The 17,591-nt window shown below is 43.5% G+C and overlaps 1 protein-coding gene across 1 annotated transcript in view; it reads right to left on the bottom strand.

Annotated features, from left to right (window-relative positions):
- Positions 1 to 17,591, bottom strand: part of igdcc3 (immunoglobulin superfamily, DCC subclass, member 3) — a 119,980-nt gene that overhangs the window by 44,106 nt on the left and 58,283 nt on the right. The window contains exons 3-4 of the mRNA XM_041174906.1: positions 6,190 to 6,334; positions 4,145 to 4,275 (exon numbers count right to left, since the gene is read on the bottom strand). Of these exons, the coding sequence (XP_041030840.1) occupies positions 4,145 to 4,275; positions 6,190 to 6,334 (276 nt within the window). The remainder of the gene's footprint in view (positions 1 to 4,144; positions 4,276 to 6,189; positions 6,335 to 17,591) is intronic.

Consider the following 17,591-nt stretch of genomic DNA (forward strand, 5'->3'; position numbering starts at 1 on the left):
CAAAGCCCACAGGAACGTTCAGCCCCTTCTTCTCTATTCCATACTTCCTTCAGGTTGCTGAAACAAGGTTACCTTCTGATGAACTGCGGAAAGTAAACACTTGTTGGTGTACCGACGCATTGTCCCACTAACAGGCATCCTTGAAAACCTAGCTTTAAGCTGCCTACAACACACGCCAATCAGCAGAACGGGGGCACTGCGTCTCTCCAGTAGTTCTGGAGCTGTGAGGTGTGATAAATGAAATTTGAGATGCTGCACTTCACCACAAATCAATCTAACCAAATACTAAAAAGGTACCAACTGGAAGTGGTGGATAAAATTTGCAGAGAGCATTTTAAAATAATGAAACTGTAGGATCTTCACTTGGTAAATTAAAGTCGCATCGCTGTCAAGCCCAGCCAATCATTTGAATTATTTATGCCGCTTGAAATGTTGTAGTACCGGGAGCACAACAAGCAAACATCAGCATGTTTTAACCCTGTCTATGGGCTGCTGGGGTCGACAAGTAAGGCTTGAATAATAAATATCAACACGATCTCCATCAATTCTCATCTGAAGCTCTTTCAGACTAATAGCAACTAGTTAAACGTCAAAGCTGTGATATTGTGATTCATCTGACACCAAGATCAGAAACAAATCCTGACCTCAAAATGAGAATCTCACAGTCTGAGGGGACACAGTATAACCTGCACCAAAATACACAAAGGAAGCATTGCCTTTTCATGTATGAACTGTTTGATGCTGCAGCTCACTAGTGGTGACAGTCCTGCTCCATTCCATTGAGGAGTGGGGTACTCCCTCAGTTGACATACTTGCTGCCTAATGTCAGAATGCACAAAACCATGGGGTCAGTTTTCCAGGAGATCCCATTGATCCCCTCCCCCTTGGTGGAAAAGTCACTCTTGAGCTGACCAACTTTAACAAAGGCTGCCCTGCAGTAATAATACGCCGGGGGGGTGGGGGGGCCGCTTTGACAAGCTGAGAACGAGACTTCCGCCCGTCAGGGGGAGGAGGTCCCGCCCTCAAGGGCTGCCAGCCAATCAAATTGGCCCTCAGCTCAGGCCACCTAGCAGCGCCACAACTCAGTAGTGGCTGCTGCTGGGACTACAAGCAGTGCCAAGAAAAAGGGGCATGGATGCCGGGCTGGAAGGTGGGTCCAGGGTTTTTGGTCGGGGAGGGATTGGGGACCTGTCGGGGGGGGGAGGTTGCTGTGGTGTGGGGATTGAGCGGGGAAGGTGTCAGGTTCTGGAAGCCAGAGGGGGGGAAAGGCACAAAGGGTTATGGGGGTACCATGTTGGCGGGATCCTCCGATGGGCACAGGGCACCACGCAAAAGATGTACCGGCCCCCGCTCCTTCCCATCTTTTAGCCCGAGTTGGTGAAAAAGCAGGTTGGCCTCCTCATTCTGCCTTCCCCAGCCGCACAGATTACTGCAGCGGAGGTGGGCACAGGACTTTAGCTGTCCATTAACTGGCCAGTTAAGAGCCTCAATGGGCCTAAAGGTGGATGGGCTGACTGATCCCCTACCCAAACATCATATTATGGGAGACAGGTCGGAGGTGGGCGAGAGGGTAGTGGGCTAGCCACCCAACCTATTTTACATGACCCCCCCACCCCTCCTCCCCCCATCACCTGCAATCACACCAGAAAGGGGGTGGGGGGGGGGCATAAAATTCAGCCGCATGCAGCCAAGAAAGATCCTGAGGTCAATTCCTAGTCTATGCTGAATGAGGTTTTTCAACAACAACTAGTTCCATTTAGGTAGCGTCTTTAACATAGTAAAACATCCCAAGGCGCTTCCAAGGAGCTTGGTGCCCATTAGGTGATATTTGGTCAGGGATCTTGAAGGAGCACCGGGAGGTAGAGTGGCAGAGACGTTTGGGTGGGGAGTTCCAGAGCTTAGGGCCAAGGTAGCTGAAAACGGCAGGAAAAAAGCAAATGCTGAAAATCTGAAATAAAAACAGAAAGTGCTGGAAATACTCAGCAGGCCCAGCAGCATCTGTGTAGAGAGAGAAAAACAAAGTTAATGTTACAGGTCGATGATCTTTCCAGTTCTGATGAAAGATCATCAACCTGAAACGTTAACCCTGTTTCTCCCTCCACAGATGCTGCCTGACCTGGGGAGTCCGGAGGTGGGTTACTCGTCACAGGATTCCTAGCCTCTGACATACTCTTGTAGCCACAGTATTTATATGGCTAGTCCAGTTCAGTTTCTGGTTAGTGCTAACCCTCAGGATGTTGATAGTGGGGGATTCAGTGATGGTAATGCCACGTCAAGGGGCGATGGTTAGATTCTCTCATGTTGGAGATGGTCATTGCCTGGCACTTGTGTGGCACGAATCTTACTTGCCACTGGTCAACCCAAGCCTGGGTATTGTCCAGGTCTTGCTGCATTTGCACATGGACTGCTTCAGTGTCTGAGGAGCTATGGATGGTGCTAAACATTGTGCAATCATCAGCGAACGTGAACATCCCCAGTTCTGTTAATGGATCTTGGATGCGGAAACACCAGGACTCACTGTGATATACCCTGCGCTGCAATAGCTCATTGGTGCTTAGTGTCAGTTGGCAGCACTCCTACCTCTGAGTCAGGAGGTACTGGGTTCAAGTCCCACTCCAGGACTAGTGCACAAAAATCAAGGCTGACTCCCTAGTGCAGTACTGAGGGAGTGCTGCCCTACCAGAAGTGCTGCCTATCAGGTGTTGGCTTTTGGATGTTAAACTGTGGCCTTGTCTGCTCGCTTAGGTGGACATAAAAGAAGAAGAGCAGGGAAGTTATCTCCAGTGTCCAGCCCAATATTTATCCGTCAACAGATTATCTGGTCATTATACATTGCTGTTTGTGGGAGCTGGCAGTGTGCAAATTGACTGCTGCATTTCCTACACTACAACAATGGCTACACTTCAAAGATACTACATTGACTGTAAAGAGTTTTGAGATGCCTGGTGGTCAGGAAAGACGGTATATAAATGCAAGTCTTTCTTTCGCATAAGGTTCTAGTTTAAGACTATCCAGCTATTCTCCTGAAGTTCACCTTGTCAGTTGCAACACCCAGTAAAATCATCGCAGAAACCAAGTAATGTGTCTATAACCAACAAGGCTGCACTGTCAATGCACCATATTTACCGGGGGTGGGCACTAAGACCCAGGAAGAACAATAGATCATCATCACCAACGGTCTAAAAATACTCAGCGGTTTTACATTCAGCTGGACGCCAGCTACAGGGTCCAATGGTCAAAGGTCAATATTAAAGCCGCTGTGAGGCGTGAGAGAGGTACTGAAGGGTCACTTGTGGCATCCCATATCAGATTCGGGAGCAGGGAGAGAATCAGAGTAGGATAAACAATCTGTTCGTGGGCCTGTATTAGGAGTGCAGGAGAATGCTGCTCTCATCTAGCTGCATTCAGTCACACATTGGTGACTGCTTCCATTTTAATGCTCTTTTCAAACAGACATCACAAAGTTAGTTCTCTGAGGATTCTGTTCTGTCAGCAGTGGAACAGCAAGCTTTTATGTGACATTGAATATAAGAAGACAATTTTCTAGGCCACGTGAACAGTTCTGTTTGTGCCCGGCCAGGCAGTGAATCCAGATTATGAATATTAATGATTTGGTAATGCGCTGCGTTCATCTTTGAAATTCTAATATTAGAAACAATTAAGCACTGCTCTCAAATCAAATACCTCAGGGAATTAGGTAAGTGCAGATTTGATGAGATGCATTCTGACAGAGCTAATATGAACCCTCCTGTAAAAGTGGCTCACCAAGAAGCCCTCCCCCCTCAATAACCAATGCCTGAAGGGTCCTGAATATATGCAGCTATGCAACTGTGCCATGCACAAGATATGCAAATCACACAGTATCAAATGGCACCAGATTCCAGCTGTGTTGGAGAACTCAAAGTTCTGGGCCATGTCAGTCGTTGGGCTTTATCAGACAGCCTCAGGCAATGGGCTCTGCTACAATAACCCAGTTAACAGCCATACCTGAGACTCAGGGATCTGTGTGCATCTTTAGACTGACTTTCTTTCTCAGGAGAGTGTCTTTGTCTGGATCCAGGACCTGAGGAAGAGTCTCAGAAGCTGGCAGTTCATTTTATTTTTTTTCTGTCAAACTATTTGCATGTGGGGAAACAGTACTAACCTGACACAGTAAGACTGGCTTCTTCACTATGTCTTGTGTCAGCAGTGTTAGCTGCCACACACTGGTATATTCCACTGTCTTCTTCTCCCACTCGTGTGATCTGAAGGACCCCCGTGGGCAGAAAGGTGAACCTGAAAAGTAAATAAGGCAGTTGAGTAACTTGTCCAATATTGAGAAAATGAGCTTCCATCTTATCATGAAGTCAGCCTGTCCTGTCCAAACCCACAACCACTACCACCTAGAATGAGAAGGGTGGGAGAGGTATGGGAACACCGATACCTGCAAGTACCCCTCCAAGCCATCACCATCCTGACTTGGGACTATATCGCTGGGAACTCCCTTCCTAATAGCGCTGTGGGTGTACCTACGCCACAGGGACTGCAGTGGTTCAAGAAGGCAGCTCACCACCACCTTCTCAAGGACGATTAGAAATGGACAACAAATGTAGGCCTTGCCAGGGACGCTCGCATCCCATTAACAAATGGAAAGAACACTACCTGAGATCCTTCCATTAATTTTTTTCAGTTGCTGAACAGTTCCTATTGGTGTTAATTCCAGATATCACCCACAACACAATGTATGGCCACCTAAGCCCTGCCTATGGTTAAGGCAGCTTGTTCCATCCACATCGCAAACTTGGTGACAACTTGACGCAAGGGCTCTGCCTGACTAGCTACAAGTCCTTTAAGGGTTGCAGCATTTGTCTTTCACACTTTTTAAATATTTAACACTTAAAATTGGGAAATATGTAGTGATGTAGTAACATTTTCATCCAACAAATGGTGCTGTTGCACCCTGGCAATTGCGAAGACGCCTGCAGTTTTCTCTAGGCATCAGGGATGTGCCATTTTTCTCTTCCTGCAGCAGTTGTGTAAACATATAAAATCCCGGCTTTTTCATTACATCCTTACATTGTTTATTATTCTCCTTCAACAATGTAAGATTGATGGCAAAAGCTGTGGATTTTTCCCCTGGTTTTATTCATTTTGTGGCATTACTCCCACAAAACAGCCACACTTCAGCAAGGGCAGTGATGGAAGTAGTTTTCTCAATGTCTCAGGTTCTATTTGCTTTTAAAGTTCTGTTGCCCCCCCACCTATCCATTTTCCAAGTACAGCCTCTAATCTAGTGAAAAGGACTAATACCTGCCCTCTAGCACAAACTAACTCTGCTCTGGTATTGGCCACTAGAAGAATAATGGAAGTGCAGCATTTGGCTTCCTATCTGATTTTCTGTTCCTGTGAGGGAATATCTGGCATTTATTTCGATTAGAGGTCAGGGAACCACCAAGTGAGAATCATGGCTATGAATCCATGCCCTCAAGATGCAGTGCAGTTTAAGCAACTTCTATATGAGAATCGGACCTTGCTTAGTTCCGGGGTAACTGCAACACGAAACCTTCCTTCATTCGCAAAAGCCCTCAAATTGTGCGTGTTCGAGGACTTATCTGCAAATGGGGTAGAAGCAGCAACATTAGTGCGCGTGATAATATAATCGAACTGGATTTGTGGTCAAGTTGCATTCTCATTTGCCTGACTTATTGACTAATTCTGCCAATCACTTTGGGACTTTAAGAACACATGACCTAACTCTGGCAACAGGAACACTGGAAATCAAGAACTATAAACTCAGGAACCAAAAACAAAGCAATTCTGAAACCAGGAACTGTCAAATTGTGTGAGGGCTGCAGGCTTCAGCTGAGTTTGTAGAGTTTTGCAGTCGTGGTAAAGTTCTGAAGGAACTGCTGACTTCTGCAGGGACAATCGAACTATGAATGGACTGTAGAGTTCTGAAGTGATTGTTCAGGTTCTGGTTGGATTATTGAGCTTCTGCAGGAATTATAAACCCTTTTCAAGGATTGTAGGGTCCTGAAGTGATTGTTTTGCTTTTAGTTATAAGAGAAGAAAACAAATGGTAATATTATACGTAGACAGTGTCAGTGTATTTACTCATGTCCAGTAATACTGTTTTGGGATAAAGTGATCATAGTTAAGGGCAACTTACTGATGGAACTGGTTGAAACCAATGGTTAGGATGTACAATACCTGTCATCACTTGGCTCAAGAGGCCTGCTATTCTTCAGCCACATGATCAGTGGTTCCGGTAAGCCGTGAATCTGACACTGAAACCTGGCAACACCGCCCTCCTCCACAACCATCGATTGGGGCTGTACATGGAACGGAGACAGAGCTGGGGGGAAAAAAACAGGGTCAACGTTAGGAAATTTAAAGATAAGTGGGAAGAACAACATCGGCTGTGCTGTACATGCTTCACATATTGGAAGGCGCATGCATTGACTTTAAGCTTTCAACAGGAAGCCTCTCACTCAGCAATAACAACAACAGCAGAGACTTATACAGCACCTTTAACATCCAAAGGCGCTTCAATGGAGCGCTATAAGGCAGAGTTAGACACAGAGCCACATAAGGTGGCACTAGGGCAGATAGCCAAGTAGCTTGGTCAAAGAGGTAAGTGCTAAGGAGCATCTCAATGAAAGGGAAAAGGGGTAGAGAATTGGAGAGGTTTAAGGGGGGGGGAATTCCAGAGCTTTGGGCCTAGACAGTGGAAAGGTGGGCCCCTCAGCATCCAGTCACCACTGCACCAGGGTCACTTTACTCTCCCTATTGCAGGCCCTATACTAATAATTAGCAATCAGGGACATTATAGAGATCATAAAAGCCTCTGTGATACTTGCAGTCTCCCTGTAGTTTCATCACAGTGATTAGCTGTAACCTTTACCTACAGGTTCACCAAGGAATCAATAGTAATCATTACCAATAGATTAGAACATTTACATTGACGTGGAAAAATTGGGGAATCACAAGAGTGCGGTTTATGAGTCAAAAATCTCCTATCACCAGGCCCATTCCACAGGAAAATAACCCAATTCTGATAAAAGCTCGATCCAAAAGAAACACTGACAGTCCTCAATCTCACACAACAGGGAAGGCAAGCTGAAATAAACTATTACACTTTAAACAATGCTTAAGAGTTACAGGGAGATCTTACAAGAGTTCCAGACCAGATACACAATTGCAACATGTTGGTGCAGAGATTACTGGGATAGAGACAGAAAACACGAGGGGCAGAATCTCACAATCGTCAGATGGGCGTTTGACCCGACTGGGCATGAAATCACGTGCGATTATGTCAGGTGAGCATCCCCATGTCACTGCGCACTCTAGCGATCTTTCAGTCGGCAAGTGCATGTGAGACTTGGCAGCACGCCCACCAACAAATAAGAGGCCTATTAAGCCCCTTAAGCAATTAATTAACTCATATTTTTCGCTGCCCGTCCAACTGTTCGGTTGGCGGACGGGTGAGTAGGCCAGGCGGCCTTTGCATTTTTAACGAAACCTCATCCACGGGCAGGATGAGGTTTCCAACGGTAAATAAAAATCCATTAAATATTTTTCACCATCATTTCAAACACGTCCCTCTTCATGTGACTGAGTCGCATGTGGGGACATGCTTCTATCATCTTTTAAATCTTCATTTTTGTTTCTCCGATTCTTCAGCTCCCTGAGGCAGCTCTGTGCCCCCCGGGACCTGTCACTGCGCCCTCTCCCCCGCGCATGGGCAGACTTCCACGCTCGCCCTCCTCCCGCACTGCCCCCCCCCCAGCCCGGCAGCGCTCAGCTCCTCAGTGCTCATTTCATACTGGCTGCCCCCGCTAATTGGCCGGCTGGTGTGAACTCGTGATCGGGGCCCAGTCGCGGGCGGGCAATCTGTCCCCCAGCGACCCCTGGCCCATCTGCCTGATGGACGGAAAATTCTGGCCTAGGAATTCCTAGGATTGAGACAATATGCATCAGGTAACACCGGGATAGAGAAATTACGCACTGGGAAACATTGGGATAAAGATATTGCATACTAACACTGGGATCGAGATATTAAACACACAGGGAAAGATAATATGAAGATGACATACCCACAACTCTTACTATAAGAAATAATGCATTGTGTTCACTATAAAACTTTCAGATATACACCACATTCACTGCAACACTTTGATATCCACCACCCTCACTATAAGAGTCTGATATACATCACAGTCACTTTAAGACCCTGATATAGACCACATCATTCACTATGTGAGTTGGATATACACCACACTCACTGTAAGGCTCTGATGTACAGCACACTGACTCCCTGGGACTGATGTTCACCTAGTCAAAGTGGCACGGTTGGACCAGTAACAGCCTCAAAATGTGGTCAGTAGAGTTAGTGCCCTGTTAATGCCACACTAATCTATTCAACTTAAAACGTACTTTAAACTGACTATAAGGCAGTCACTTCTGAACTGGGACCACCATCAGCTCAGCAGAAGCTGGAATGTCATTTAGCCTTCCACTTGTTCTGTTGAAGTGACATACTTGACCCTGTTTTTGGAGCCACAGAGATTGGGAATGTTTAACTGTGTCCTGGGACATACAGAAATTGGGAACGTTTAACTGTATCCTGCGACATACAGGGATTGGGAATGTTTAACTGTGTCTTGGGACATACAGAGATTGGGGACGTTTAACTGTATCCTGCGACATACAGGGATTGGGAATGTTTAACTGTGTCTTGGGACATACAGAGATTGGGAACGTTTAACTGTATCCTGCGACATACAGGGATTGGGAATGTTTAACTGTATCCTGCGACATACAGGGATTGGGAATGTTTAACTGTGTCTTGGGACATACAGAAATTGGGAATGTTTAACTGTATCCTGCGACATACAGGGATTGGGAATGTTTAACTGTGTCCTGGGACATACAGAGATTGGGAATGTTTAACCGTGTCCTGAGACACACAATGTTTGGAAGTGTGCTGGCAGATCAATAGTGAAAATGTTAGTTGCCCTGAAGCATAAAGAACTATCCTGAAAGGCAGTTCACTGACAGCAAGTAAAAACCAAAGCCTTTGATTGAATTCAGCACAAACTGAAAGACTAATTCTATTAAACTAACAGCATTATATCCACATCAGCCCTTAATTCAAACAAAAAACAATTTCAAAGGCTCCATGTAAACAGTCATGTAATATAAAAATTGAATTATAATTAATTTAAGAAGAGCCTTGAAAGGCTAAACTAAGGATACATCACTACTGACTAAGAAAGGTCAGCATTATGAGTTAGTGGAAGATGATCCTGGTCCGCATAACTGACTGGTTACAGAATCCTTTTAAAGATCCAATTTTCAACTACCAACCTCTGTAAATATCCACATTTAAACATTTTAACATTACCAGTCATGCTATGGGCAACAGTCATACCACCCAATATTAATGTCAGCTTGGCTGAGATAATTGTACTTTTGCTTGGGAGTTAGGAAGTTGTGGGTTAAAACCCACAGGTATTGCAAACACGTAGGGTGATCCTGCTGGTGAGAATCTTTGTCTGTTGTTAGTGCAATTTAGCTGTGCACTGCCCACGATTTTATGACTATTCACTGATGGTCAGAAATTTACAATCAGTGGGTGCCTGAGTTTTTACTTTGTGCTTTCCAGCCAGGAGATTCTTCCCCATTATTGTGCTTGTGTTAAAATTACTCCCATGATCTAGGCATAATGACACAACAGCACCAGTGATGTCAATGGTGACATCCTTATGATGAAACATTAAGCTAGGGTCTTTGACCCATTGGTTCGGTCGGATGCTAAAAATAGCAAGACACCATTCCAAGAAGATAAGGAATTTCTCCCAATTCCCTGGCCAACGCCACCAGCAAATTAGAATAGCTGGGTATTACCTCAGTATTGTTTCTAAGACATTGTTGTGTGCTAAATGGCTGCTCCAATTGTCTTCCTGGCCACTGTGACTACACTTCAATGTAATTAATTGTACGTGAAGTACTTTAGGGTCTTTCTAAAGTTCACGACAAAGCGCAATGTATATGCAAGCTCTTCCATCTATGTGTCCTTCTCAGGGAATTAATAATTCTAATTCAATTCTTTCACAGAGTGTGTGCATCGTTGGCTAGCCCAGCATTTGTTGCCCATCCCTAATTACCCTCGAGATAGTGGCGGTAAGCCATCTTCTCAAACTCCTGCAGTCCACCCACAGGCTGTTAGCAAGAGCAACCTAAAACTTTTCTGTCAGTAGTGTGCACATCAACCTTTGTCTGAAAGAATGAGTGTTTTGTCAGCCTTCATATATTCACTCGAAGCCAATGGGCCAAAAGGCTCCTGAGTGGGACTGCACAGATCTTTGACTGTTACCAGCACAGCAGATGGTGGCATGGTGCCAATGTCATTGGGCTAGTAATCCTGAAGCCTAGGCTGATGCTCTGGGGACGTGGGTTCAAATCCTACCATGGCAGCTGGAGGAATTTGAATTCAGCTAATAAATCTGGAAGTGAAAGCTAACCTCAGTAATGGTGACCATGAAATAGTCACCGAGTGTTGTAAAAACCCACCTGGTTCACTAATGCCCTTTAGGGAAGGAAATCTGCCATCCTTACCTGGTCTGGTCTACATGTGACTCCAGACCCACACAGTGTGGTTGACCCTTAAATGGCCTAGCAAGCCACTCAGTTCAAGGGCAATTATGGATGGGCAACAAATCTGACCTTGCCAATGTCACCCACATCCCACGAAAGAATAAAGGAAAAAAACGGAAGAACACTTATCTGGTGATGGGAGTTAAAAGTGAATCGTGATCATAGTGATGGAGAAGTAGTAACTTGACAAGTAGGGTGAAAGGAATTAGTGATCAGGTACAAAGATCATTTGAATCTAGTGACCAAAGTGAAAGAGAAATCATGATCTGGGAGAAAGGGCAATTGTGATAAGAATTTATAGGGTATTCTAATTAACTCAAATGATTGTCCTACAATTATTCTTGACTGGGCATTTTCTCACTGGATTTCAAAAACATATAGTTCTCTAGTTCTGTCCTAAGCAACACAAATACAAGATGTCACATCTTGATAGAGGGTGAAGAAAAAATAAACTCAAGGTGGAGGTGAAATGAGCTGCCCGTCTGTCTTGTAACACTGATTGAAACAGGCATCTGTCTCCAATGCTTCATAAATCACTAACTGTTGGCACAGGAGGCTCTGATATAATTAATGGATGAAGTAAGGCATTAAATGAAATGTATGCAGAATGACAGAACAGCAGGCTCAGTCAGCATTTCAGTTGTGAAAACAGCTACTATACAAAGAGCAAGTCTCCTTGAAAACTATCCTGAAATATTTCTAAGCTGCAGCAATGGAGGGACCATGAGAAGCAAAACAATGCTCAGAAACAATCCACCATTCATGGGGGAGAAAGCTGACAGCTAATTAGACCAGGATGCAATCGACAACCGCTCACTGCTGTATCAAATTAACATGAACTCCTCAAACAGCATCGCAGAAGAGCATCCGTGGAACACAGATCACGGAAGAGATATAGACACCTCGGTGATGTCTCCCCTAATGTATTCTGTCTTTTCAGCATTTGCATTTAATTAAGTTAAATCTTCACTGAGGATGCTGGAACAGTGAATGTGAGAAAGAATAATGAGTGCCTGGGAGAAAGGGATTTTTTTTTAAAGTTGTCTTTTTTGTTGAAAGACAGGCAGACAGATAGATAGACAGATGGACAGATAGATAGATAGATTGTTCTGAAAGAACTGGGGACATGGCTTGACACAGTCTGAGTTGTGCTGACCTGCAAAAATTATCAATGTGACACTGATTTAGTGGAAGTGCTGGCTTGTTATTTGAGAGTTGGTCATCTGCTATGGTACAGCCATAAAATAATTAGTCATTAGTACATTGCAGAGTTGGGATGGTTTGTGATGTCCTATGGCACTAATTTGGAGCAATCAGTGCTTTATTTTGGAAGTGGCCCGAGAAAACTCTTTGTTCTGAGAACACTGGGCACAAGAGCTGACCATTCCCTGACATTAAGGTGCCATCCAACACTTTGATCACTGACTCTGGGTTCGAGCTCCCCATGGGAAATTATTGGTAATTTTATAATGTTGAATGCAATAAAGTATTGAACGAATGGGTACAAATTACAGAGTTCCTGCAGATTTTATACCTTATTTAATTTTGGTTCTCAATTTCAATACACCTAAATTATTTTACACATCAATACACCATATAAATAGATATCTTGAATAGGCCTTGCATTAGAACACAGGTCTGGAAAAATTTGGGCCATTAGCATCAACACTGAGGATCATCCAACAGCAGGGAAGAAGTAGCTAAGATGGATGATCATGATTTCCTCTTCAGTCTTTGAGCAAGAGCAGAAGAGCATTTTTTACACTAAGGGTTGTTAGGGCACGGGATGACTTACAAGAATTGGTGGTGGACGCAGAATCAGAATAAGTTTTAAAGGTGAAGTGGATTAAAAGGGAAGTGGATAAGTATTTTCGAAAGGAAGGTGTTAATAGTTATGAGGAGAGGCTGCCGGGACAAAACTAGTCAGGTAACTTTTTTATTGCCCGGCACTTGTGTGGCGCGAATGTAACTTGCCACTTATCAGCCAAAGTGCCAAGCAATGACTATATCCCACAATGTTTTTTTCTGAAAGAAATCTATCTGTTTGGCATTTGAATTAATCAGTGCTGATTGCTTCTACTGTCACCCAATGGAGCCTGTTCCATAGATTGCCCATTTGTTCATGGAAATATTGGGCTGGATTTTACAGCTGCAAATCAGGTAGGCCATACTCCGCCCTTCCCCCGCTGCACTTATATAAAATATGGTGTGATGACCTTGTATCGGCAATCAGACATCATCCACCAATCTTTGATAATACGGACGACAAGCAGATGCCTGTCTGCCATTTTGAAACAAACATTAACAAGCTAATGAGCTTGTTAAAGACCAAATTGAATGCAATTTTTCACTGACAACTCCACTTCTCAGTAGTCACACAGGAAAAATGTTAGGAGTGATTTATGCCAAGTATGAGGAGGTGGCAGATGGAAAGGCCTGTAAACGGGTCCATGGCTGCATGTAAAGTCTGCTGAAGGTGACAGCATTTGGAAGTTAGTATACTTTATTTCTTCACTGGTTTTAGGTTAACATAACAACGAAGGAGAGAGTGAGAGGGGAGGGCAGCTTTAAAGACGTGGCCTTGACCAAATTCCGGTTCACAGACTAACCCTTCTCCTGCTGGATGTCCCGCCCTAGATGCCCAATTGGATGTGGAGCCACTCCCTCCTCTTCCCAATGCTGATTAGCTGCCTTCCCACCAGGTGGCTGCTGATTGGCTGGCTGGTGCTTAAGTTGCCATGGTGAGACGGTGGGGGTGGGTGGGAGAGAGTGGGCCTCTGGTTCCACTGTTCTGGACAAGGTGAAATAGCTTGTCATGGTCCAGCTTATCATTAAAATAGTAATCAAATTAATAAAGGTGTCAACCTTGGCTCAGTTATAGCCGGCACCTTTGAGTTAGAACGGTGCGTTCAAAGCAGAGGTACTGCATTTCAGATTAGACTTAAACTGAGGCCTACTCTCAACCGAACATAAAAGATCCCATGGCATTATCTGAAGAAGAGGAGAAGGGTTATCCTAGTGTTGCAGCCAACATTTGTCCCCCACCCAAAAAACACTTCAATGATATTTGTGACCTGCTGTGCACAGATTGTTTTGACATAGGAAGTGCGCCAACCAATGATTACATTTCACTTCATTCACAGGAGCTACATTCCAAAATTACTTAATTAGTTGTAAAGCATTTTAATATTTCCTGAGGCAGTGAAAGTCACTACATAAATGCAAGTTCTTTCTTGCACTGAAATATTTTATTATAGTTTGAAATTACTGATTGCTGCCATAAGGCCCAAAATCCTAAAAATACTGCAGTCAGAAAAAAAAATCCAAGGATTTCAACAATTACAATATTCCAATTCAAAAATATAGAGGGCATCTGTGCTTTGTCAAGTAGTCATGTGTTTGTCTCAGCCAATCAGCTTCAGCAAAATGAATCAGAACAACAAACCCAGGAAACAGACTTTCACATCAGTATGTATGACCCGCACAGACTAACAAAACTGCACTTGTACCTTAACACCCTCCTTCATCTGAGGTTGGTTAATATCAGACCACATCACAAAGTCCCCACAATGAGATAACATTGCTCCAATAAGCTTCAGCCATGAGTCTGCCCCTTGTTTAAGAGGTAACCGACTCAATGAGTGGCCGGCCTAGGCAAAGGTTGTGGCAATTATTACTTACTCCTGGCTGGTTTCAATCCTTGATACCAGGATAGAGAAACAAGTAGCGTACGTGGAAAATAGTTTAGTGACAATGGGTAACTGAACTGTGATGTGCAGTCCCATTTAATATTTTCTAATGGTGATCAAATTACATCAATGTTCTCATACTAGAAAGATACCATAAATAATCAGCTTAAGGTCTTCCTATACTCCACAATCTATACATATATATCTCATTACATCCCATAGATAATATATCCCGTTCATCTCATCGTGGCCTCTCTTGTATATTCCATGTAGCTTATTCAATATAAGTCATATATAATATTGTAATACTCTTCAATATATCTCTTAAGCTTCACTGTAAAACTCTTCAATATATCCAACAGAGAGCACTTTTACACTCTCTAATATATCCTGCACACTTCACTGTAACTATTCAATACACCCCACACACATTTCAATATATTCCATACCTTTGATTATAATTCTCCAATATATTCCATACACTTCAATGTAACTCTCCAGTACATCTCGCGGTGAAATTTCCCATCCATGTTTCTCACTGTATTACATTTTAATATACCACAATGTTGTAAGCGGTATATATTCAGCCATAGACTCAAGTATAATACTTTTTTCTGGTCTCTCCCATACCCATCAAGGTTACAACATGCTGTAGTACACTAACACCTCTTACTTAAGACTTTGGTATATGCCATAACTCATGACACACTCATCTCCCAACACACCAACTCAATGGTCTCAACACCTGCTTGTCATTCCTGAGGTTAATATTAATCTTAATAAACACAGGGATATCTTGGACCTTTCAGGGGACATTCAACTTTCTGAGCACAACTAATAAGATTTACTGCTTTGTGCATGCTACACAGCAATTTAGCAAAACCATAAAAACAATACGGTGGTTTTAATTGTATTACTGATCATAATCTTAATGGATCTTCAGAGACTCTCTGATCTCTCCCAGATCCTTAATGAGATTAGTGTGCTAGATGAATGCATTTTGTGTCCTGTACAGGGATTATGAATGGTGGACTGTTAATAGAATCTCCTTTTGAAGTACAGCTACCCACCTTACCATTATCCTTATATAAATGCTTTTACCCAGCACTCATAAGAACAGAAATAGGAGCAGGAGTAGGCCATTTGGCCCCTCATTCCACCATTCAATAAGGTCATGGCTGATCTGAATGTGGCCTCAACTTCACTCCCCTGCGTGCCCTTCATAACCCTTGACTCCCTTGTAGGTTAAAAATCTGACTAACTGAGCCTTGAATATATTCAATGACCCAGCCTCCAATGCTGTCTGAAAAAGTGAATTCCAAAGACTAATAACCCTCTGAGAGAAGAAATTCCTCCTCAACGCTGTCAAAAATGGCAGACCCCTTATTTTGAAACTGTGCCCCCATTTCTAGATTCCTCCACGAGGAAAAACAACTGCTCAGCATCTACCCTGTCGAGCCTCCTCAGGATCTTACATGTTTCAATAAGATCACTTCTCATTCTTCTAAACCCCAGGCCCAACCTGTTCAACCTTTCCTCATAACATAATCCTTTCATCCCAGGAATCAACCTAATGAACCTTTTCTGAACTGCCTCCAATGCAAGAATATCCTTCCTTAAATAAAGAGACCATTCTCAAGTGTCCCCTAAGTATCCAACTTAAGATCTTGTTCAGACCCAGCATTGTTACACTTCTATTATGCTGTGGCTCTCAAAGTACATAAAAGGGCACAAATCTCAATTGCAGTTCAACTCAATTTCTATATCTAAATATAGCTAAATCTAAATATTCTTAAATGTCAAGGATACTTAAATAGTTTTTATTGCCACTTTGAAAACCTAAGGTTTTCTGGGTTTATAGAGGTGTCAGTTTTTATTGCAAGAGAGGAAGTCAGTGGGGAGAAAAAACACCAAATGCTCAGCTCAATTTGAAAAGAAGTAGTTAAGAAATGAGTATGTATTTTGAACATCAATAAAACTCAAGAAAATTAGTAAGGAACATGAAAATGATATGATCATAAGCCATGGAAACAGGAGTAGGCCATTTGGCCCTTCAAGACTGCTCCGCAATTCGATAGGATCATGGCTGGTCTGATTGTGGCCACAGCTCCACATTCCTGTCTGTTCCCCATAACCCTTGACTCCCTTGTAGATCAAAAATCTGTTTAACTCAGCTTTGAATATATTCATGACCCAGCCTCCACTGCTTTATGGGGTAGTGAATTCCAAAGTTCAATTAGCCCCTGAGAGAAGAAATTCCTTCTCATCTCTGTCCTAAGTGGGTTGACCCCTTATTTTTAAACTGTGCCCCTTAGTTCGAGATTCCACCATGAGGGGAAACATCCTCTTAGCACCAACATGTCAAAACCCCTCAGAATCTTATATGTTTCAGCAATGAAGCTAAATAACAACCCACAATCATTTATGTAGTTTACAGGCACCACTTTTTTTGTGGTTGACAATCAGACCATCACTTAATCCAGAATGGCAGATACTGGGTAGATTATAGCAATGCAGCTTTTCTAGTTCAATACAAAACAACTGGAGGTGGAATCAGGGACATTTATGAAGTTTGTAATGGGCAACAGCCTGGAATTTAGATGGTGTTCAGCCATTTTACGAGTGCTAATTGAGCGCTTAAGCTTTCAATACCACCAGCAGGAGGCGCACATGTTATGAAGGGTGCCACCCTCATACTGGTATCAGCAAAAAGAATAGGCATCCCATGCCCATGTCTGAAAGAAGCACTGGTCCTTTGCAGGGCTAGGGCAGGTATGGACAGAGCCTGGATGGAAGATTTAGTTTAGTGGTAAAAGGGAAGCAGTCGAGGCAGTTGAACGTTAGTTTTTGTGATCAAGAGGTCCATGGGCTCGGTGCACTTGTTGTTGATGGTGAGGTATACGGAGATAGGGAAGATGAGTTTAAGGAAAAGGGTGGCAGTAAAGAAAAGAAGCCAGGGGTTCACAATGATCTCCAGGATGATCCTGGAGTAGAATGTGGTTTTGATAGAGGAAACTGAGACATAATATGTAATCCTTCCAGATGCAGTGATGAATGACTAAACTAGTCATGTGCTAAATACCCTCATGTCTATGCCTATTGGATTTGAGGGATACCAAGGTGACTGACCAAGATGGGAGGAAAGATTTTTGCTGGGGTCAAGGACTTCGTAGTTTGGGGTGGGGCGGGGTGGGGTGGGGGAGGGTCTTGAGGGAGTGGCTGAGCAGATTGATTCAGAAAGAAACTGTTTGAAAACAGGATCAA

The sequence above is a fragment of the Carcharodon carcharias genome, chromosome 26 (assembly GCF_017639515.1).
Source record: "Carcharodon carcharias isolate sCarCar2 chromosome 26, sCarCar2.pri, whole genome shotgun sequence".
NCBI classification, from domain to species: Eukaryota; Metazoa; Chordata; class Chondrichthyes; order Lamniformes; family Lamnidae; genus Carcharodon; species Carcharodon carcharias.